General features: G+C 47.1%; 2 protein-coding genes across 8 annotated transcripts; one reads left to right on the forward strand and one right to left on the reverse strand.

The window, feature by feature from the left end:
* Positions 1-106: 106 nt before the first annotated feature.
* Positions 107-14,852, forward strand: mcf2a (MCF.2 cell line derived transforming sequence a). Of its 7 annotated transcripts, XM_057043273.1 has the most exons (30): positions 112-584; positions 2,658-2,726; positions 2,820-2,934; positions 3,232-3,322; positions 4,597-4,716; positions 4,921-5,037; positions 5,204-5,353; positions 5,475-5,590; positions 5,682-5,796; positions 5,897-6,016; positions 6,115-6,306; positions 6,385-6,576; positions 6,700-6,868; positions 7,777-7,853; positions 7,978-8,063; positions 8,177-8,243; positions 8,336-8,451; positions 8,607-8,676; positions 8,777-8,869; positions 9,045-9,137; positions 9,236-9,361; positions 9,444-9,665; positions 10,021-10,113; positions 10,193-10,271; positions 10,482-10,545; positions 11,659-11,762; positions 12,136-12,248; positions 12,786-12,898; positions 13,057-13,160; positions 13,242-14,852. In XM_057043273.1, exons 1-30 carry the CDS (start codon positions 470-472, stop codon positions 13,280-13,282), a joined length of 3,342 nt encoding a protein of 1,113 aa, XP_056899253.1. In that variant the 5' UTR covers positions 112-469; the 3' UTR covers positions 13,283-14,852. The 7 variants fall into 7 exon arrangements, 5 of the variants coding, with proteins under 5 accessions (XP_056899254.1, XP_056899255.1, XP_056899256.1 ...); XM_057043274.1 differs by lacking the exons at positions 13,057-13,160; positions 13,242-14,852 and adding an exon at positions 11,914-12,016 and having other exon boundaries at positions 108-584; XM_057043275.1 differs by lacking the exons at positions 13,057-13,160; positions 13,242-14,852 and adding an exon at positions 11,917-12,016 and having other exon boundaries at positions 108-584.
* Positions 14,853-14,868: 16 nt separating this feature from the next.
* On the reverse strand, positions 14,869-17,926 carry f9a (coagulation factor IXa). The gene is made up of 8 exons (XM_057043279.1): positions 17,791-17,926; positions 17,509-17,690; positions 17,401-17,425; positions 17,210-17,323; positions 16,639-16,773; positions 16,248-16,546; positions 16,047-16,170; positions 14,869-15,890 (listed from the first exon to the last, which is right to left on the reverse strand). Exons 1-8 carry the CDS (start codon positions 17,852-17,854, stop codon positions 15,301-15,303), a joined length of 1,533 nt encoding a protein of 510 aa, XP_056899259.1. The 5' UTR covers positions 17,855-17,926; the 3' UTR covers positions 14,869-15,300.
* Positions 17,927-23,612: the final 5,686 nt, after the last annotated feature.

Below are 23,612 nucleotides of genomic sequence, written 5' to 3' on the forward strand. Positions count from 1 at the left end.
GAGCACGAAGGGGTGAGGTGAGGAGAAAAGTTGGGAGGGAGTTGGCAGCGTTTCAGACTCCTGAGCTGCCGCATTAAAGCTGCTGGACTAAATGTGAGGGGAGGGGCAGCGAGGAGGGAGGCTGATAGCACTGACCAGATGGAGCCGTATTTGTTTTGAAGTCACCGAGAGCAAAGCCAATCGCCTTCCCTGCAAGTCGGAAGCGGTGCATCCAACCAGCATCCCGGTGCTGTCGTGTTCAGGTCTGCTCCATCCGCGTCGCTCGCTGTGGATTCCCTCCATGCCGCTCAAGGTCAGAGAGCTCAGGGAGCCTCAGGGAGCTGCCCCAGCTAAAGTTTCCCTGTTGTAGTCGGAGGATGATTGTGCAGAGCTGTGGGACTCTGAGGAGGATGTGAGGCCCCGTGGACCTCCCGCCGCCGCAGTTTCTCTCACCTGTATCCAGCACCAGAGAGGAGGGGGAGGAGGAGGAATGGGTCCGGCCTCATTGCAGGGGGAGATGGAGACAGAAAAGGAACCCAAGGAGGAGATGGAAAGCTACCACTACCTCCTGCAGGCCAGCGCCCAGCTGGAGAGCACTCTGCAGCGTAAGTAAAGGCCACGCTGACATCTGAACAATATCTATCTGCTACTCCATCGAGCTGACTAGAGAGAAACACAATCTGGTGTACTAGTTATTTAATATGAAAGCTGTCCTAGGTCTCGAAGTTTGGCTTTTGATGTGCCAGTTCCTGCGGCTTTGCTTTGCCAGCCATGACGGGGGATTATTCCGGCTATTTTAAGCCGTCGGTCACACATGTTACAGTACACATCGGCAGCAGTGATGTGTTGTGTCAATATGGTGCTTTTGGGAGTAAAATGTACATATTTGTTGTCAGTGAATCATCCACATCCATCCTCAGTGTTACAATAGACAATATTTCTCTAAAGTGGGCTAAATTCTGAGTCTTTAATGTTACTGGCTGTCAATCAACAGGATGAAAACAGAAGGAAGGTAAAGTATCAGGACTGGCGGAGGGTCTGATTGACAGATAAGTCCTGGTGGCAGCCTTGAATGGATGTTTTATTAATGGGGCTCTTGTTTTGAATGTCTGGTGTGGATTCATTTACCTGTACAAGGTAACAGAGAGCACGGCAAGGCTGCACTTCGCTTCTATTAATACCTGCTGCCTTTTTTCCCCTCCCGGTGTGTAATTTGAGCCATTCTCTCCGGCCGTGTCCTAATCAGCTTAAACAGGATACAGTGTGATAAGCATGGTGCTGAAAAACAATGGAAAAATGAAGATTTCTTCTCTCTGTCAGAAGGGAAAACATGCCTGTGGCTCTTTTCACACATCTTATTCCAATGAAAAGGCTAAATCAGTGCGGTATTAACCAAACTTTATATCAGAGGACCTGTTTCACACTTCAGGTCGGCTGCACTGTAAAGTTACCTCTTCAAAACAACAAATCTTCTTAGACGCCACTTTTTGCAGTGCGGCACCTGAGCCTCTTCGTCATATATTCTGTTACATTTGAATCCATCAGGCTGCCAAACACATTTATCAAATTCAATGTTTGTCTATTCCTGTGTGTCCCAGGCAAATATATGGAGGGGAATATTGTCTCCAGGTCATTTTGGTCTTTCTATTGCAAAACCAATCTCGTGCCCCTGTAACCCGGAGGGGGGGGCGACGACTGCTGAACCAGTTTAATCCTCTCAGCATTGTAAGCTTTGTGTTTTTTTCCAAAAATCTCATGACCTAAAAGCAGTATGAGACCAGGTCTGTGTGCGATGGGAGGGGAACTCTTGTTCTGGTACATGTTTGACAACAGCTCAGTGTGTATGACGCACCGCCTTTCACGGCCTTTTGTCACTAGTGTGGCTCCACGCTCCTTTACTGACCCTGATCCGTACATGTTCTGAGTCACGCCTTTTCCGTTTTCTGACCAGAACACGCAGCAGAACGTTCAGGCACCGTCGTAATCTGCATACGTGGTTCTGTTTGTTTGGGCAACAGCGATAAGCTCCGCGTCTGTTTCCATCCGCACTGGCAAATGTTCCCCTTTCTCCCCTCTGTGTGTGCAACAACAGGACGGCAAACACACCAGATTATCTGAGTTTGGCCTGTGCATGTATCCTCAAAGTCACCTGGAGGAAATCCTGGTTTCCTTTCAAAGTAAATAACCGTGTTTGCCCAGCGTCAACGTTGGTTTCTTTTTAAAAACATTGAAGCATTTAATGAGGTTTTTCACATATGTGGACCAATGTTCACGTATGAATGTTTGTGTGAGCTGGACGGTAACATTAGCCTGCCCGTATGCGTGCGCGGTCTAGCTGTGGTCTAACTTTGCAACTTAGAGACACACATCAAATATTCAGCAGGGGTTGGTGGAGCTCATTACATGCATGTGATGGCAATCTAGTCTTCCAAAGCACCTCTGCTGTGTCAGTCGAGCTTTTTGAAGTGATCTGTTATCCTTCCCTCTGTTTATGCTTTGGAACCAGTGACTTACCAGCCAGACTTATTTAGCCCTTAGACAGCAGGTACACCAGGTCACCTGGCTGCCTCATTGTGATAAAGCGCCTCTAAAATATCTATTCTGAGTTCAATTATAAGTGTGTTGAATTTTGAGCACTTTTGTGCCATAATTTGTGTTTATTGTTCCTCTTTTCGTAGAGGTTACGGTTCCTGTGAGCATGAAGGAGGTCGGAGGTTACATAGAGAAGCAGGTTGCGTACCTGTCAGGTGAGGCACGGTTAAATGATTTCAGCATTAATCACACATTTGCTGCGTTTTTTTAAAACAAAGTACATGCTTGGTTTACTTTCCCTTGTCCAGGGGGCCGTGGGGAAGACTCCAGTGTCATCATCACCCTCCCAGAATGCTCTGCTTTCAGTGACATTCCAGAGGAAGCTTTAGCCAAAGTATTTACATACCTGACTCTCATCCCTCGGTGCGTCCTCCTCCTCTAGTCTTTCTGCTCTTCCTGCAGTGCACCAAAAGCCTGTCACATGCACTTTAAGCACAGCCGGCCTGAAATGCCCCTTCAGCTCAGTGTCCGATGTCCTCCATATCACGACTCCCCAGAGAGGGCAGAATTAGATCTGTTCATGCCATGTGCTGTCAGTTTACCATCAACAGGACATTATTGCACTAATTGAATTCTCTCTCCTTCTTTTCGAATATTATTTAGGCAGCAAAATATGCTTGAGGACTACAAGCAGTTATGATAACTTGATTCTTCTTCCAGAATGAGGCAACCGGGAGTAAAGTTCATCATCATTTTAGACCGCAGACTGGATACGTGGGCCTCCATCAAGACCGCTCTTTCCAGGATAGCGGTGAGAGAGATGCTTGATTTAGTTATTCCTTCTTTTCTCATGGGAGAGTGATGGAGTCGGCTCATCATTGCAGGGCAATATGAACATTTTGAGGGTTCATACTGTCCTCAAGGGTCTGACGGTATCCTGGTGCTGGTACACCCCCCCAGCTTAAAGTGAAACCCTCTGCCCAGTCCTCTACACTACAGACTGAACTACTTCCACCCCTAATTTAGTTATTTCATCTGGATTTCCAGCAGACAGATGAGTCATCATGCAGAAATATTTAATGTCCTTGATACTGGAAACATTGGACCAATTTTTTATCTATTTATTCTATATATTTGTGTATTTATTATTATTATTTGCTTCAAACGCTGATGTTGGGAGCCGTTTTAGCGAGGTTGAACAGAAATGTCTAGTCTGCATCGAGCCATTGCACATCCCTGCAAATGGCGTGAGTAGGCAAATATTGCGTGATGACGCGGGTCTGAGGGGGATGAAAAGGCAGGGAGGCAGGAGGGGAAGGGTGCAGTGTGCGCTGCCACCCTGGCAGCAGTCTGCTGCAGCGCTGCGGCTCTGCGCCCCTGCAGCCGGAGGCGGCTCCGCGCTTCAGCGCCGAGTTCCCGCACACGGGCGGGATCGAGCGTTTCATGGAGATGGCGTCAACCCCCGTGTCTAATTGCGGTTACCAGCTGGGATTACAGAAGATGCAACGGTGCCCGGTAACGAGCTGCTGACTACGCAATTTTCCATCTGAGGAGTTCTGGAGAAGTTCTTTGAATGCGGTGCCGGAGACGAGGGTGGGGGGGCTTTACTGCGGCGGCGCTTCTGCTTTGTCATGCAAGCAAAGCTTCATCAGCAGATGTTTTTTTCATCATTTACTTGCGTTTCTAAGCTTTAATTGTGTGATTACGAAAAATGAATGTCGGTGCACTGCGTGACGCATGCGTGCGTGCGGAGTTTTAATCTGAACGCTAAAAGCATTCATTCATTTCAGGAATATATTAAAGTCATTCATTTCCTCAGCTCGACGGCTCTGATTTAGCGCCTTTCTAGAGAAACTATTAATGTTAAACACCCAGGTAACAACCCAATCACATTAAAAATTCATTCCAGCAGAGATGGATAGAGTAAAATTGGACCGCTGGACAGGTGCCTACAGATACTTTAGGGAGTGACAGTTGAGATAGAATGGAGAATCAGGAGCTCTCTGGACAACATTTCACTATAGTTTATGGCAGCTGTGTACATTTTTGGAAATGTAAGCAGGTGTCCTCTTTGACCCTTTCCAGGCATCCTTTCCGGGGAACCTTCACCTGGTTTTGGTGCTCCGACCCACCAGCTTCTTCCATCGCACCGTCACTGATATTGGCTTTCGCTTCAGTCAGGAGGACTTCATGCTCCAGATGCCAGTAAGGCAGCTCCTCCTCAGTTCCCACACATGTCCCACGTGTTTGTATTCTGCTACGTCCTCGAGTACCACAGTTTCTATGGTTTCTGTGTGTCATGAAGAAACGTGTCACCTGTCAGTGGTGGTAATCGACCTTTATTCTGCTGATTCTAACCTGTAAACCATAAAACTAAGGGACTCATTTTCTCTGCTCCGCCACCTTCAGGTGGTGATGCTGAGCTCTGTCACTGACCTTCTGCGCTACATCGATGAGAACCAGCTGACTTCAGAGTTCGGGGGCACCTTGGACTACTGCCACAGCGACTGGATTGTTTTACGAACAGTAAGCTGAGAGCAGCTTTGCAACTTTTCTGGGGTTCACCTTTGTTGTTATTTTTGCCATGTTGGAAACCTTTGTTGGACATTTTGAACACGTCCCCAGTGGGACTTTTCTGCTGTCTTGTCTTCGGTGCCGCATCTTCCCTGCATCTCTTCTCTTTCCTCTGCAGGCCATTGAGAGTTTTGCGGTGACGGTCAAAGACATCGCCCAGATGCTGCAGAGTTTTGGCACCGAGCTGGCTGAGACCGAGTTGCCCGATGACAGAAAAGACACCCAACATCTCCTGGAGACCCACACTGCGAAATATAGGAAGCTCAAAGTAAGACAGGGTTCATTCCTCATTTCTGTAATCCTCGGAGTTGTACATCCTGGTAAATACTGAAATGATCAATATTTCAATAAATGTATGCATTCTTATTTATTTTCTTTTTTAAAAAAAGGATGCTATCAAGTCTGTGTCAAAGGAGGGTCATCATCTTCTCTTAAGCCTGGAGACCTCAGGGAAGGAAGATGATGCTCAGTGGGACGTGAGGATGGACTGGGAGACAGTGCAGAGGTCATTTCTTTAGAATAGTGGCTGAACATGTAAAAGAAACCTTTCATGCATTTATGACACACTGAAAACCTGCACCTGCCTGTTTGTTTAGGCTTTACACTCAGCTCAGAGACATGGAGTCGGCCTTCGATGGCTTCTTTGAGAAGCACCGTCTTAAGTTCCACCAGTACCTGCAGCTCCTCAGATATGAGCAGAGCTTTCAGGAGGTGAGAATTGTTCCTCCGACTGGACCTGGACCTTGGCCACATTGGGAACCTTGAGAGCCTTTATCGTGTGTGTGTGAGATCTTTTGTAATGTGTGTTTAGACGGAGATGCGCCTGCAGGCTCTGATGTCTGAGGAGAGAGAACTGCCGGTGTCTGTCAGCACGCTGGCTCAGACGGAACAGGTTCTGAAAAGGTTTGACAGCCTGGAATCAAACGCTCAGGTCGGCCAATGTGCAAATATTAATATAAAGATTCACACGTCACTCGCTATAAATAGAAACGGGGACTATTTCAAGTGTGTGTTTGTCGGCTGTGGCAGGAGGTGATGTCTCAAACTCAGATCTTCATCCTTCACGGACACCAGCTGTCGGCTGGTCACCACTACGCCATGGCGCTCATCATGCAGCGCTGCAACGAGCTCCGCCACTACTGCGACACTCTCGATGCTGCTCTGAAGGCCAAACGCGCACACCTCCTGCAGACGCACCAGCTGCTGCTGTGTCTCGGACAGGTGAGAGCATCTACGGACCCAAACACACTCCCCGGAAAGCTTTTATGGCGAGCAGAATGTGTTTTTCTGCACCCCAAGGCCCAAACCTGGTGTGACAATGGAGCATATCTGCTGGCCAATCAGCTGGTGGATAGGTTGCAGTCTAAAGAGGGGGCCCAGGCTGCTCTGCAGGACATTGAGAAGTTCCTGGAGGAGGCACCATCGATGCTGAGCTCAGGCCCTGATGTCTTGGCTATAGAGTACGAAGGGGTCATCACTCCCCAACTGCAGGTCGGTGGCTACGGCTAATTTCATACAGAGGGTGTTGGATTCATCTCTGTCGCCACCGCTGTAGCTCCTTTAGAGTAATAAATGCAAGGCATGATCTTCATTTCCATAAATCCAATCTGCCAGACCCAGATAGCGGAGACGTTTGAGAAGCATGTAGCGGTGCAGCAGATGATCCAGAATCGTCAGGCCTGTCTGAGGAAGCTGGCTGACAAGCACGTACGACCGGTCCAACTGGTGGCCCCCAGGCCCGAAAACACCCCGCGCTCCAAATCCCCCTTCTCTCCAAAGCATGGTAGACACACACACACACACACACCATTCATTAATAATTAGTTTTTGGCTTTTACAAATCCAACACCTTACTAAGCTTCTCTTGCTTCCCAGGCCCAGCATGGGGCCTTTTATTTACTCCCCCTCAGGCCTGGAACCAATTCCACAACCCTTGCATTTTTCCTTTAAGCACCATGGTTACATTAACACATCAGAGGGTCCTACTGAGTAAGCCCAAGGTGTTTTTGGTTTGCCACTGGGGTTTGCAGACTACCTTTACAAACAAGCACGAAGGACTAATCAGTCCATGGGGAGTCCGCCTGGCCTCCACAGCAGCTCCAGCATCTTTCATCTCCCGATGTCTCCAGGGAGATACATCAAGCTAACCATATAGAGGAGTAGCCAGTTCATGCTGCATGTGTTATCTGGTGTGTTTTATCTGAAGACATTGACTGTCCTACTGCCTGCGTATGGTAAAGCCATGAGTGGGCTTTATGTCGATTTGAATTTGTCCTTTATGATATGTAGCTGCATTAAAACGAAAGATTAAACAGAATGAAAGTGTGCGGAGACGCAGAGGAAATGTTGGGTTTTATTGATGAGGGCAACATGCAGGCACGTGATGAGGTTGGAATATGAGGTTAGTCTCTAGCTGCCAGGATCAAAATGAATTTGGCAGTGGATTCCACCTGCTTTAGATCTTTATATAGGTACCAGATCTTGGCTGCACCTTTAGAGGACAGGACCCATTACTACTCATTATCCTATGTGTCAGTTACGGCTGTATAGCGTTAAAAATAGGAAAGACCGGGAAGACGGCCCTGTTCTAATCTATAAAAGATTTCATCAGAATATATGAAAACAAGCAGCATGTAAATTATGGACTTTGATGGACGTCTGCTGCGGTGAGTGATGTTCTTCCTTTTGCAGGCGATGGTTTGAAATTCACGTTTGATCTCCCTCTGCCGGGGAAGAGAGTCTCCCGAAAGAGTCCCAATCCCAGAAAAGTAAGGTCAAAAGCATTTGTTATCAATATTCAGGTCATATTGGGCTGCCAGCGCGCTTGGCAGCATGATCAGTTCTGCGACCGTAAGCGGAAGAGTCGGTGTCGTCCGTCTCCGGTGTGTTCAGATCGAGGTGATTCACGATTACCAGGAGAGCCGAAGCTGCGTGGCCTACAGCCTGGAGGGGGAGGACAGCCCAGATATGCAGAAGCGGTGAGGGGGAGGTGTCTGTTGATCCTCGGTGCTGCTTTTTGATGCTCTATATTTTGTGATTCTTTTTGTTCCGTGCTAACGATGCCCTCTGGCGCCCTCTATGTCCACCTCAGTCACGTGATGAGGGAACTCCTGAATACGGAACGAATATACGTGGACGAGCTGCTCTCGGTTCTGCTGGTGAGGGGGAAATAGAAAGAGACTTCCTGTTGTTCATAAAGCAGATTTATTACTATTGTCGTTGCATTAATGGCTAATTGTCACACATGAAGGGATACAGGGCTGAGATGGACAACCCGGCTCTGATCGGGCTTCTGCCTCCCATCCTCCGCAGCAAGCGAGACATCCTCTTCGGAAACATGCCAGAGATCTACAATTTCCATAGCAGGTAGCATCGTACATCACCTATAGGCCCACCTAATGTTCAAATAGAAGTTGTGTACCTCTGTTTATCTAAAATAAATACATATGGGGTTTTGGTCCTTTTCTCTTCTGTATCTCTTTAAATCTCTTTTGTGGGTTTTAACCCTTCTGGGATTTCAGGATTTTTCTCCAGGACCTTGAAGGATGCCTAGAAACTCCCGAAGGTGTGGGGGCTTGCTTTCTGGAAAGGGTGAGACGACTCCTTCAATTATGTAGTTTTTTTCTATTTTTAAATTTTCGGTTTCCAGGTGCTTACTTATTCATATTCATCTCTTTTTAAATCCCCTCAGAAAGAGTGTTTCCAAATGTATGAATGTTACTGCCAGAATAAACTGCGCTCTGATGCCTTGTGGAGACAATTCTCAGACTGTCACTTCTTTCAGGTCAGTTTTTAGATGAGCTCCTATTTGTCCCACAACCCCTAAATGTGTGTGTGTGTGTGTGTGTGTGTGTGTGTGAGTGTGTGTGTGTGTGTGTGTTTACTATGATACGGTTAAATCAGAATTTCTACACATATCTTACATTGATTGTGGGATGTAAGCATCTTTCTCCTTTAAGGAATGCCAAAAAAAGCTGGAGCACAAACTGGGCCTGGACTCCTACCTACTGAAACCAGTTCAACGCCTCACTAAATACCAGTTGCTGCTCAAGGTCTGGCACTGTGTCTCATCACACACACACAATAAAGAACGAGGTCCAGCTCCTGTGTCTGTATGTGTTCCTCAATTTGTACGAACCTGTGTTTTTAGGAGCTTCTCAAATATAGCACAGACTGCAAGGGGACCTCTGAACTCCAGGGGGCGCTGACAGCCATGCTGGATCTTCTGAAATCCGTCAATGACTCCATGCATCAGATAGCCATCACAGGATACGAGGTTTGGAGCCACCGTGGAGACTGTGTGTGGCTGTGAAGAGCCTGAGCAGTGTGGATGCTGACGCTCTTCCATCCTTTGGCAGGGTGACATCTGTGAGCTGGGACGCGTGCTGATGCAGGGCTCCTTCAGCGTGTGGATCAGTCATAAGAGGGGCCCCACGCGCATGAAGGAGCTGGCTCGCTTCAAGCCGATGCAGAGGCATCTGTTTTTATATGAAAGGGCTCTGCTGTTCTGCAAACGGAGGGAGGAGCACGGAGACGGAGGCGACAAGACGCCCTCCTACAGCTTCAAACACTGTCTGAAGGTTGGCAGGAGTCTCCACACGTATCCATCTTTAATGTCACATGTCTTCACTCTGGTGCACGATATGTTGGCTGAATGTGGCTCTGTGTCTGTCAAAAGTGTGACAATGAACCAGGAGAGACAAGCTGGCGAGAGAACCGTACTCCTGTATGACCTCACGTCTCAGATTTGTTGCCCATGTTGACGCTTCACAGCCGTTGTCACGGCAGCAGCTGCTCTTGATTTATTATTGAGGATGTGGGCAGGAAGGAGTCAGAGAGCGGAGGTGCGCGAACGCTCGCGTTGTGTCAGGATGCCGTGTGCGACATGATGTAAGTCTGTACGTGCGGGTGTAAAGGCTGTGCGTCTCCTGGCAGATGACTGCCGTGGGGATCACAGAGAACGTCAAGGGAGATCAGAAGAAGTTTGAGATCTGGTACAGCGGCAGGGAGGAAGTGTACGTGGTTCAGGTAGGGAGAGGTTCTCAACCTTGGTATGCTAGATAACCAGGAGTGGGAGAGAAGTCTTCATGTTTGTGCTGTCTGCCAGGCCCCCAGCGTGGACGTGAAGATGAGCTGGCTGCACGAGCTCCGCAGGATCCTGACCGATCAGCAGAAGCTCCTCAGAGGTCTGCAAACCTCCTAGGTTACATTAAGATGGATGTTTGAGAGCTTTAAGCTGCTCCTCATGGAGAGCAGGAGGTTGGGGTAAAAGCTCTGACCCCTCAGCAGAGCTCTGTCCTCTGTCTCCAATACTTATCATGTAATGAGGTCAATTTTAATTAAGCGAGCAGCATCCCTGATTTCTGCCCCCTCTCTCATCGTTTGCTCGTCCACAGATGAAATGTACCAACACAGTCACCTGATGGGACACGTGCAACCTCCTCCGCCGTTCTCCGAGAGGTCAGTCTTGTGCTTTTTCTGTCGACACTATTGCACATGGCTGCAGGCTACCAACGCACAAACATCCGTCTTTTCTTTGCCTTACTGCAGAATTAAGTTGGCAGCTAACCTGATAACAGTGTACAGATTCTTATTTATGTTTAGCAGAAGACTAAAATGCATTAGGAGTTCCGTGAACTGACAGTTATTCAGCCAAAAAGCTCCCACGGCCATGAATGAAAATGAAAATCTGGTGGTGTGAGAAGAGGCACAGCCCCCCCACCTCTCCCCGACTCCTCCCATCCACACCTGCAGGGCCGTGCGGCCGTCCAGAGGGGCTCCCAGTGGCTGCCTGCCACGGCTGGACTTTCTCTCGCTGTCAGCCAACGTCTTTCTTTGCCTGCGTTCCCAAAGTCCCTGTCCCCGAAGCCCCCGGCAGCGCCCGCTCCCGCGGCCCCGCCGCCTCGCCCAGCGCCACTGACCCTCCCTAACGATCGGTGGTAAACTCGGCCTGGATTGTCTCGCCTCAGCCTGGCATGACCCCCACCTGGCTCAGCTTGGGGAACCAGACTAAAGAAAATGGCTGTTTTCTTTCTGATAGTCATCATATTTGAATCTTTCTTTTGGCTCATAACTGACCTCCACCCCCAACCACCACCACCTCCACCACCACCACCACCTCGCTGCGTTGACACACCGTGTATGTAGCTCCTCCATGGCTTCTCTAACCTACACCCCCACAAACAATCACTTTCTTCCGCACCTACTTAAAATTTTGCATGTGATGCGTAAAGCAAAAAACAACAACTTATTTTTCATCTCATGATTCTTTTATTGTGTTTCTCGATGGAGCTCATTTATCTGTAAATCCTTTTTTTTAGATGTGACTGTATAAAAAATGCTCCATCCTCTAAATTTGGAACTTGAACACCGTTTAAATGAGCCCCTGTTTGCCCAGTTTGCACACGGCTGTTGTGTCTGCCCGCCTGGCTGCTGCCTGAACACCTGCCGTGAAGCAGCTCGGAGTTCTTCACGTGGCACTGATCTGGGGTCAGGCATCTGGGATTGACCTTTAGCCTGTGCGGGTCTTTCGGTTTTGTTCAGCATTTTGGTGATACGTGCTGTTCTCCCCAGCAAGCAGCAGAGGGTGTCAGTGAGCTCCGAGGACACGGAGTCAGGGAGGAGCAGCCCGGACCTCCAGGCCCAGTCTCCAAAATCACAGCAGCACGACCGCAGGAGTGAGTCCCACCAGTTCCATGCACACTTGTCCCACCGTAGATACTTAGTAACTAGACACAGTAACTGTGGTAGAGTCATTTTTTTTGCATATTTTTTTTATTTATTGTCTTCCTAATCTGATGCAGATATTTGACGTTTCCCCCTCATCAGCAGTTCAGGTATATTTTGAGCTGAAGAACCAACGAGGGATTTTGGGGAACAGAGCCCAACTACTGAGATTAGGTTTTGATTCAACGTTCTTGTTAATTTCCCAGTAAGTGACAAGGGTTTTTTAAGAATGTTGATACAGTTACTAAGTATCTACATTATGCCTGGGAGCTGTAGAGTGAGGACTTTAGTGCCTGGTATAGTCTAAGCACTCAATGGTTCCAGGTTGGCCAGGACCTCACCACTCGGCAGACATCTGCGAGGGTCTGGAGGACTGGTCTGGAGGTCAGGACGTTTTTCATCCGTCTGACATGGAGGAGGAGGTTTTGGTGCAGCTGGTGAGACCATATTTTTTTTGTTAAGAATGTTTCCGTGGTTTGAATTTGAAGACAAAGTCAAAATTCAATAATCAACACACATCATTAATTTGAATGCAATACCGCTTTATGGACAGGAGATGGTGCTGTTTATTCAGGTTTTACATTTGCTTTTAGATTTTTACTTTGAAATTTCAATATTCTTCCTTTTTACAGGCATTTACTACCAATTAAACAACTGATATTATATCTAAACTGTATTAAAATTCTTAAATGATGGGGAAGGATTTTTACCATACACATGCATAATCATGGAATAATGGGAGTGATTATTTCACACTCTCTAATTTTTGGATGGGTTTTGTGAGTGCTTTGAACAACACTGATGAACTCTCTTTGTCCATCAAATATTAAGAAACTCTATTGAGATCACAGGCAGCAAAAACAGACATAAAGCTATTTGTATCCCCCCGCCGTTTCTTTTATTTCCTACAAAAATGATCCAATGTTTTTATTCGACACAAACTGGATTGTCATTGTCATACTTTTTACTTTCAGGCTCCGGGCAGGTATGTGGCTTTGTCTGACTGTCTTCAGAACCATCCTGACAGCATCGCCATCAAATCTGGGGACGTCATTCAGCTGAAGAGCGAGGATGCCGAGGGACGCTGGTGAGTGCGCAGCCTGTCAGCACGGGACACATGATGGTAAACGAGCCAGAATTAGTCTGTTCTCTGAGGGGCAGTTAGCTATCAGTGCAAATGAACAAGTAAATGAAAATAAATGGCGTCGCTCTTTCACTGTTTCCTGATGTTTTTCTCTTCTCCAGGTTGGTGAAAAATCTGAGTGGGCGACAGGAGGGCTCCATCCCAGCTGCCAGACTGCCTCTGATCAGAAGACACAGCGGCTGGATGTGCCCCATCAGACCAGGGGGTAAGAAAGAGAGGCGCCATAATCAACCAGATACGTTGTTTTTTAACTTTTCCTTTTAAACTTCTGTGTATTGCATCGCAGAGACAAGGAACCTAAAATCCAGAAAGCTCAGCTCCCCGTAGAGAAGAAAGGCCAGAGTGTGATCGTGATGTTTTCCTGTGGATGTTGAACACGCTGGAGGAACAGGCTGAACTGGAGCCGTCAGCTCAATCTTCAGCTGTGAGGCCGCAGCACAAAGACTCAGGAACGAGATGCTGACATTCAACAGCAGATAATTCTACTCTCGTCATGGAGCATCTTAACCTTTTACGATGCGTTCTGTACTGTAGAGACGATGTGTGGCTGTGGACCCCCCCTCAAACCTCTTCATCCCTCCTAATATCACTTTGTGGTCCGGATTTGATTATTTTATGACTGAGCGTGTCCTGTGTGTCTCTGCTGGGCTGATGGTGTCCCGGCATTCTTTAGAACCATTAGACTTTTCTACATAGAAACCATATTTTTGATCTCATGTCTGACCTCAGCCTTTGTGGAGTTCACTCATCTCAAGTGTTTTTTGTGTCTTTGTGCACCTTTTTGCCAAACTGTGCCGCACCCTAATGCCTTCCCCCCCCACTTCATGCTTGTTTGAAAAATCTACTGTTAAACATGCACTTTAACCTGTCGTTGTACTTGAATGGATGCGTTTGGTGCTTCCCTCGCCGCTGCTGCTGCCGCTGCCGCTGCTGCTGCTGCTGCCTTACCGTTCCCGCCTTGCAGGGCATTTAGTCCTCTCATGCTGGTACCATCCTTTCCTAATTTATCCTCAGATATGTGGCGTGTTTGGGTGGTTGAGTTGACAGCGCTGTAATTCCATGAGGACTACTGATAATACCGTCTTTCTCGGTGGGTGTGAAGCTGTCATTCTCTTCTGAATGCTTTAGGAGCCTTACGGAGACACCGAGGAGTGAAACAAACCAGGAGATTTTGCTGTTTACAGATGGTTTCCTCCTCACCATTACTGCTCTGTAAATCTCCCATTTCCCATTAAAAGGGATCATAAAGCCAAAGTGAAATATACCCTCCACGCTGAACGCATAATTAAATATTGATTGCGAACTTATATAAATTTACCACATCAAATTAAGGCCCCAGTCGGAACGCTGCCTTTGATGCCCTCTTTGATATGGATATGAGTGTGGAAAGCAGCAGGAGCTGCTGAGCGCTACACATTTCCTACCTTGTTGATTTATTTATTTTGCTGTCAGCTTGGTCACATTGTGAACCGCCTGTGCAACGCTCCAAAAAAACGACTACTCCATGCATTTAAGGCAGCAATGTTGTGCTTGCGATTAAATAAATGTACAATAATTGTATGGCATAGGACTTACTGTTAATCATTTTAATCCAGAATGTGGCAGACTTTGCACAAATTTTTTTATGTTGTAAACTAAAAATAGCCCTGCTTGAAAAGATTATATCCCTTTGAACCAAATATAATGCTTCCTTAATACGAATATGCATGGCAATGAGCACTGTTGTGAGCTGGCTTCATCTGATAAAGTGTTTGTTCTACTTTGTGAGAGTAAAAGTGAGACCTCTCTGTTTCTTAAGCTTGAAACAATCTCGTCATTTTGTATCATAAAATGTGAAAACTTGGTTCTTTTTCATCACAGATTCATTAAAGCCACTGTTGGTATTTGAGGAATTATATTTGAGGTGTGTATAGTTTTGTTTTCTCTGAAATTTTATGTACCTCATATATATATAATCTTAAAACAATGAACTTATTTTGGAATATCTCAAAAGCACATATAAACAATCTGTTCTCTTTTCTGGCATTAACTCCCGGAACTTGTAATACAGTCTCTTACCAGCAGATAGAAGTAATATCAAGACTATGTTATTTAATTGCATGATATATTTTATACAATAAAAACCTTTATAACATACAAATAAAACAATGTTTGAATCTGTGAATTTTTGAAATCCATGCATTGGGATGAATTCCTATTACTGTTATTATTGCGCCACAGTTTTCCTGTTTTTAATAAAGGGTTTAGTGGCATTTACAGCTTCACTCCTGACTTGTGGGCCCTTTACTAATTAAAATTAAACTTACTTCCAACCTACGACGGCACATTCAACACGACTGTAAAATCTAGTCGTCTGGGTTTTCCACATCGAACGCCAGCCTCTTTTTGGTTGATCCCATGACGTATTTTATCCAGTGGTAATACAGAGACACGCGGGTGTACACGCCATATTTCCCTTCCTTTGCACATTCCTCCCCCCAGCTCACGATGCCAGTCAGGAACCATGTGTCACGAATGCTGTTGGTGTGGGGGCCCCCACTGTCGCCCTGGCAGGCGTCTTTGGCCTCGTCCTTATACCCTGCACAGAACATGAAGGGCGTGATCCTGTTGCTGCTGCTGTGCTTGCACTCGGTCCTAATGGTGAAGGGAACGTCCACCTTCTGCAAGCTGTCTGCAGTCAGTCCCAGGTAGCGCGTCCGCCCCCAGCCGCTGACTCTCGCCGGGGAGTACGACTTTATGAGGAACTCCGTGAAAGCCCTGGGCCCTATGCAGATGGGCCGGACGGTTGCGGAGAAGGCGATGGGGCTTTTGAGGTAAATCAGGGCAATGTCGTGATCGTACAAGCTTATGCTGGCGTTGTAGAGTGGGTGCAGATGCCGCTCCAAAACATCATAATTCTGCTCTGTGCCCTCCTGGATGCTCAAGGTGTGTTCTCCTGCAGAGGGAGAGAGGAGATTATTGATCTATTGAAAGCATGGTAAACGAATAATGCTTTTTTCAGCCCACAGCTGGGAAATGTGTAATGATTTGACCACCAACATTGGCCCAGAATAGGTCTGATTAGATTCTAGGCCAGAGTAATGTAACTCACCCACTCTGATGTAGAAGGAGACTTTTTCCTCCAGCAGGCAGTGAGCAGCAGTGATAACCCAGCGTTCGCTGAGAATGGAGCCACCGCAGAACACCTCGCCAGTGGAACGCTGCATCAAGGCGACCTGAGCAAATCAGACACAAGAAGAGCCGTCATCTCTCTTCACACATGTCCTGTACCAGTGCCTCCGTCCCACAGTACCTGCCATGGAATCTCTCCTGGAATCACCAAGTCTCCACCAACAATGCGTCTGTAAGGTTCAGGTTCCTCGTCTCCGGGAAGCGTGGTGTCGTTGGTCTCGCCAGACTCGTCGTCTGCGGAGATGTTATAGAGCAGGAAGGGTGCTGGGGTGGTGGCTGGGGTGGAGGGAGGCCACGGTGAGGTGCTGACGTTGTCCGGCGCGGTGGCGTTCTCCAGGCTGGAATTCAGTCGGCCCAGCAGGGTTCTCCTGAAAGCTGAGTTCACCTGCATCAGCGCTGTTTTCCCACAGGGGAATTCAGCTGGTGTGGTTAAAAAACAGGAGAAATGTGAACGTAGACGCCACTGTCACCACATCCCAGCACAGGGTTAATCGAAAAAAAGAGGCAGATACTTTCTGGTTGGCAGTCAAGCCCGTCATCTGTTACTCTGTATCCAGTAGCACAGCTGCATTTGGCTCCAAAGGCTCCCAGCGGCTCGCAGAAGTGCGCACAGTCGCCGTTGTTCACGTCACACCTTTTAGCTATAACTGAAGAGAGAAACGTCTTCATTCATTCCAACCCATCATCAAATCATGCCCAGCAGCAGCAGCAGTTAGAACGTGATGTCATTACTCTGGAGGACCAGAAGGAAACGCAGAAAAACAAGAAAACTCCACCCAGAATGGCCCCAAATGGGCCAAAAATGGCATTAAATCTTTTTCCAAAGACCCCTAGACCTTTGACCTTTGACCTTTAAACTTCACAATTGGGAAACTGTTTGTGCTCCGCTGAGTCAGGTGTCGTCACCCTTATTTTCAGAACTCCTAAATAACACAAACTTATGTTCAGCACTCGAACGTGGACGAGCGTCTGCGTCTCTGTTACTAATCAGATTCAGAATGAGGTTGTGGAACAGAAGGGATCCGGTGTTTATCCTGTGACACCGAAATGGGATCAGATCTCCTTTTCCAGAGCAGGACTCACCGATCTCACAGTCTTTGCCGGCAAAGCCTGGTAGACATGTGCACATGTAGGAGCTCAGAAGGTCCTGGCACGAGCCCTGGTTCAGACATGGGTTTGAGTCGCACTGATTCCCATCTGAGGGCACGAGAAGCACTCTTGACATCACCGACTCATCACAGTTCAACCTCTGAAGGCCAAATTAAGAGTCTTACCTATGTATCCCATCCAGAACGCCATCTAAAACACAGACACGCTTGAAGCCACTAAACCCAAATGCATTTAGAACATCTCTTTGAGGGAAAAAGTGACTAAATTCTCACTGTTTTTTCATCATCCTCGAAGACTTCTCTCACTTCTTCCAGGTCACAAGTTTCCTCCAGACACTCACGTTCCAAATTGCCTTCCAGCCACTCCTCAAACACGCCGGTGTTTGCACGTTTGGGCCTCTGCAGGACGCTGCCGGCCACCTCGGCAGGCAGGAAGAGTGGAGCTGGACCCGAGGCTACAAAATACAGCCGCCCGTTAACCGTCAGGTTCATCAACCAGGGGAAGAAACTTATGCCGTCTAAGGTGAAACGACATGAAAATGAAAGGTTTAATACCCGAATAGTCTAGCTGAAGGGCTACAAGCAGCAGACAGGAGAAAGGCAGCCGAAATAGATCCATTTCTCTGACAAACTCTCTCTCAAACACTCAATCCAAAGTACAGGCCTGTGTTTGCACATCCAGACCCACAACTATTGTCCAAAAAAATACAGTCAACATCCGCTTGAAACGGTAGTGAAATCCTGGATTTTCTTTTATGACAACAGAACTTTTCAACATGTTTGTTAAGAAGATTTAAAAACAACTATTGAAATTAAACAAACAAAAAAAGATTTCCTTTGTTATTATTCTATAAAATCAATGCAAAAGCATGTGTCTGTTGCAGCTCCGCAACTGTAATTCCAAAGAATTCATGTCAGAAGTTGTTTTTGAACTAGAATTAGTCTGATAATATCGGTACAATTAAATGACCTTAAACCAACTTTTAAAGCTCTGGATTTCTGTGTAATCCGCTTCTGTTAGAAATAGGACCAGATTACTAAATCAGCGTGCAGATCAGCCTTGCAACCACAAGATGGCGCATGAACACCTCAATCCTTCCACAGCAAATAAACCAATAATTCCAGACACTAGTGACAGGATCATGTTTACTAATGGTATTTCAGTGCCCTCAGTTTGACCCGGTTCCAATGATTATAGATTTTTTGTTTTCTTCAAGAAAAATGTGATTTTTACAGCTGGATCTACATTCTGTGCTTCGGTCAGTGGTCAATTGATGCAGAAGATGATGATGAAATGTAATATGGTGAAATCGAGGCTGGAGCGACTCAGCATTCCTGTCTAAGGTCGATCTCTGCTGTCATTTTGCGGTTTGGCACACACAAGACACGACCTCTCACCCACTCAAGAAATCCTCCCAGAGGGACCCTCAAGCCGTCTCAAGTGTTGGCTAGCATTGACCCGGTGCAATTATGTTTCATGGAATCATTCAGAGGCTGAATTATTTACATCTGAGTAATGAACACTGTGCTCAGTACAACAGAAGATGCTCACAGACAAAAAAAGCAGTGCCCTTGTGGAGCCGTAGGTGTGGGAACGCCAGGGGCACTCAGCTTCAGCCTGGTCGAGTGGGCTCATGTCTCACTCCTCTTCACATCCACAGGAGGGGCGAAAGAATAATTTCTGCCACCAGAGCTGAGCTGTTGACCTGTAAGTCCAGATGGGTCCATGTGGACGCATGGGAGGATGGGAGGAAGCAATATTGCCTTTGACTTGACTATTGATTCATGAAGATCTCTCTAAATTCTGGGTCTCCTCTCTTTCCTTGGCAGCACCACACAGCTGGGGAGGCTGTGTCGGCTCCAATTAGATTAGTCACTGCAGCAGAGGATCGAGTCCGAGCCTCTCTGATAATAAAATCTCTGTTGCTTGCTCGGTGCTATTGATTGATGGTGCACTGTGTCTCCTGGGCCGCAGACAGCGAGGCCTTCATCTTCCACCGGAGCTGCGCTGCCATTCGTTGAGGGTTTCAGCTGCTGCAACTCTGTGTTGGGAGAATCTCTGCTTCCAACAGGTTGATAGTTTCAAGTTTGACAAGTAAAATGCCAACGAAAGGGAAACGTTTCCCGGCGGAAAGGGGTCACCTCAAAATCGCATCGGTCTGAACTCGAATGGGAATTTCTTTGATCATCACGCGTGGCTGAGCGATACCCACCTGGGTGATTGTCAGTGATGGGGGGGAATCATTATATATTCACTATATATAGTGAATCATTATAACGGCCACATTAATATCGCGCCGCGGTGGTGACATTTCTACGATGCTGCAGTAATGAGGCAGAACGCTTATCAGACCAGTCCTGCATGATGAGATCAGTTATTCCTTCCAGCTTTTATGTTGGACAGCAGTTCTATTTTACGGCTGGTGTAATACACACAGGATATAATTAAAAAAGCCTTAAAAGAAACATTGAATTTTCTACCTTTATATGACATATGGGTCTAATATGCCAATATCTAATATTGGTATTGATATTATAAGTTCAATATACTTTTAACCAAAGGTTTTGAATGAATAATAATCACTGCACAGGAATAACGCACTCCTCAGTGTGAGGAAATGTGCCTGGGAAAAGACTCAAATCAGAGCAACGATTGAATACATGGGCGCGAAAATCCGATCATTACCCGATTTCTGGCTCTATCAGATTATTCCAGTGACCGTGTAAACACCGTAATGTGCGTAAATGCTGTAGATCTGATTATTACAAGAATCTGGTAAGCATGTTGTAGATGAAAGAACAATCAGCGCCCCCTGGAGGCTGACTGCAGTAAGAAACGGAGGCCATTCTTCCCGAAGGCTAAAATAAATCCCTCTTCAGGATTTCTGTCCTTGTGTAAGCAGAGCTCATGTATGCAGACTCCCCCCTCAGTTGGCAGGACAGTCATGTGATCGGTCGCCATGACAGTCGCTGCAAGACAGAGGTGTATTTAACTGGATGCCCATATTTCAGTCTGGTAGAAAGTATTAGATTCTAATTTAAAACAAATAAAGGGGGGATCTCTTGGCAGTTAAGTGCATGTAATGTTAATTATGTCTAATCCTTTTGTGTGAACCAATGATGTGGTCATCAGAGCTCTGGCAGAGCAGTTGTGTGAAGATCTCGGAGATTCCTCTTGGATACTCTTGTGTCACCCAGTATTTCTAACTACACTTCACTCTTCTCTTCTGAGCTTGTCGTATCCACAGGGAGCCGCTCATGATGTGAGCTGGAAAAAGAAGCACTGCGGGCCTCAAAGAACCTCCTCACCTCCCATCCCCTCCCCAATGCAAAGTCCTTGACATTAATGTGATATTTGAGTTAATTAGTAGCCGCTTCCGTCGTCTGAGCCCTTCCTCCTGCATCCCTGTCCAGCCAAATACTGACATTTTAACAGTCGGCCTGATATTTTGTGCAGGATGAAGAGGTTTGGATTCCCAGGATCCAGGCTCTAGGCCTTTCAACTGCAATATTGAAAGTAAAACAAAAAGAACAGATGGGTGGGTTTGTTTTACTATTGCAGAGACAGTCGTAGGTGTGAACATTCCAGACGAGGTTTGAACGGTCGTACTTTATTGATTTACCACCGAACTGCTGGAGAAGGCTCCATTCTCCTTCAGGGCTGGGCTGAGTTAGGCTGGGCCTTAATGGTCGGAGGCCTTGAAAATTAAGGACAGAAGTAGCTCTGTACCTGGGACTGCAGGCAAATATCCAAACTCACTCCTGCAGAAGTGACCCAGAAATGAAAGCTGTGAGCCGTGACGCTGACGGGCGCTGCTGGCTCAGACATGTTCAGCCACCGTTAATGAAAAGAGGAGCTTCTGTCCCTCCTGGTCAACAAAGTGCTGCTGATGAACTTGGCTGCTTCCCTGCTGCACATAAAAAGGAAAAAAAAAGCAGCGCACGGAGCCGAGTTTTTCGGGGTAAGAAATCTTGCCGTCATTTCACCATCTCTTCTTGTACAACATCGAGCTTGGGGGGGTTAATAAGTGGCCTGTCTGTGGGCTGATGGAGACTTCACCTCCAAACACATGTAGATCGTCTGTCCCACACCTGAAATATACCCTGAGCGTGTGACATCAGAGATATAAAAATGCAATCTGGGGAGCAGCCAAGTCAATTATGTGGCGTGTTATATGGAAGCGTGACAGAATTACGACATCATCTCACACCTTTGGACCCTGACCTCCCTAGCTTTGAAATAACTCGGCGAAGCCGTCCTGACCTTTGGATGGCAGGGCCTGATCTCTCCAACGTCGTTCCCTCCTTCATCTCCGAGTCCTGGAGGGAACGCCATCAACCCGCGCGCCAGTGGAATCCATCATATTTATGTGCCAGTTGGAACCACAGAAACAGTCACCTCTGTGGAAACACGTGGGTCAGTGTTTCCTTGTTTTTTACGATCCTCTATTTTTTCCCCCACTTCTGATACCTGTCATGTGTGGCACTAACCTCTGACAGAGCCGGACTCGGCGTGTCTCCTCCTCCTCCTGTCTTTGTCAGCCTGTAACAGAACCAGCCTGATTGCCTGTCTCAGACACACAAACCCAGCTATGAAGCATTCATCTGCAGGAACCCCCCCACGCCCCACCCGCCCTGCAGAATGATGTTTGGGGCCGATCCGTCTTGTTACCGGCACAGGCACCACCACAAACATCACACAGAGTGATTTTCAGTCCAGTCGAGTTACAAATCAAGCGGCTCCTTTGCGACTGTTCGCCCATCACTCCGGCCCAGATGATTTATCCCTCTCGGAGTCTTTGGCTGCTGCCCACGTGATTAGAAATTGATTTTGAACTGACTTCCTAAATAATATCTACAGAGAGAATTTATTCTCCCCACCCTCCATCATCACTTCTGCCTAACAGCCCTGTCGACGCTCAGCCAGGCATAATTACAGAGACTGGAGAACATGTCGCGCCTGATCTCCTAAATTAGCAAAGCTTGATCTACAATCATGAGACGTCAGCGCGATGGTCACGTGTACCAGGAAGTTATGCATCGGTAACATATCAGTAACTTGTTGGGTTCCAGTTAAAGGGCCAAATTTAAGGATGCCGTGCGTATCTGTGCAGGAATTCATCATCATCACACCCTTAGGAGAGCACATTCAGTGGCATTTTCCTTAACACCCTGTGATTATTATCCACAATTATCCATACTCGGTAAGATAATTATGAAAAGTACCTCAATAATCATCAGAGTTAGACAACATTCTGACAGGAAATGGCGTGACGCCTCAGAGGAGGTGTGTCCAATTGCAGCATGTGTGTGGCAGGTTTAGATCGACGGGGCAGAAAGTGATTGTCGGTTGTCTGAGGCGACGTCCGCTGTTGACACGGCGAGAGTCCGGAGTGTCGAGCCGCTGCGTTGGCGCTGCGTTACGCAAACAGGGCGAGCGTGACGCTGTGTGCAGTGACGCCTTCCCAGAAAGGTCAGAGGGGCCCCGAGGCCGCCGAGGCAGCGGGAGTCCTATGACGCTGACATTTCCGCTCGATCAAATGGCCGGTCTTTTTGCACCGTTTCCTCCTCTTTGTGCAGATAGCGAGCATCTCCGTCACCAAAAAAACCCCAAACTTTATTACATCATTATTACAGAATCAGCTGATTGAGCTCTAGAATCAAACCTACGCTGCAGATGTGTCTCATTCTTTGCTGTTTGAATCTGCATCGTCGTAGGTCACTCATAACCCTGCTGTAAGTAAAACACAAAAATATTGTGTGTGTGTGTGATAAGGCTCATCAGAGTAATTGATGAAGGTGTACGCTGGGTGTCAGGTGAGACCTCCTTGACCTCCCTGCTAAACAGGTCAGCTGGTATTGATCGGCAGTCTTCTCCATTAGGTGCCGCCTCAAAGACCTCCGCTATCATTAAAATATTGAGGGCAGAGGTGCTCATGAATCAATGGCAGCTGATTCATTCATCGCCCTCTTCTATCTTTCACTGTTCTGCAAAACAGATTCCAGCAGGATCTGCCTTCAGCAGCGTGACCTGGAGGTTTTCTAGTTTGGTGACGCACCCAGTCAAACGGAAATCATTCAAAATCTCAACTGAACTGTAAGAAACTGATAAAACCTGACAGTTTAGGACCCTCTCTGGCATGTTTTGTCTTTTGGCTTTCAAAACACTGAAACAGTCTGAAGTGGATTTACTGAATGAAACAGGCCCCAGTGTGACTCAGCCTTGTCAGGAAGATTTTAGCATGCCAAGATAGTTGAAAAGGGGTCCTGTGTCCTCTAAAAATAGCAGGCGTATAGATCTTGTAACCCTCAACCCACAGGTTTTTTTCTCTGCTGCCACTGAGGGCTAAAAGACCTGCGAGGCTGAGGGATGTCAC

This window comes from Takifugu flavidus, chromosome 9 (genome assembly GCF_003711565.1).
Source record: "Takifugu flavidus isolate HTHZ2018 chromosome 9, ASM371156v2, whole genome shotgun sequence".
In the NCBI taxonomy this organism is placed as follows: Eukaryota; Metazoa; Chordata; class Actinopteri; order Tetraodontiformes; family Tetraodontidae; genus Takifugu; species Takifugu flavidus.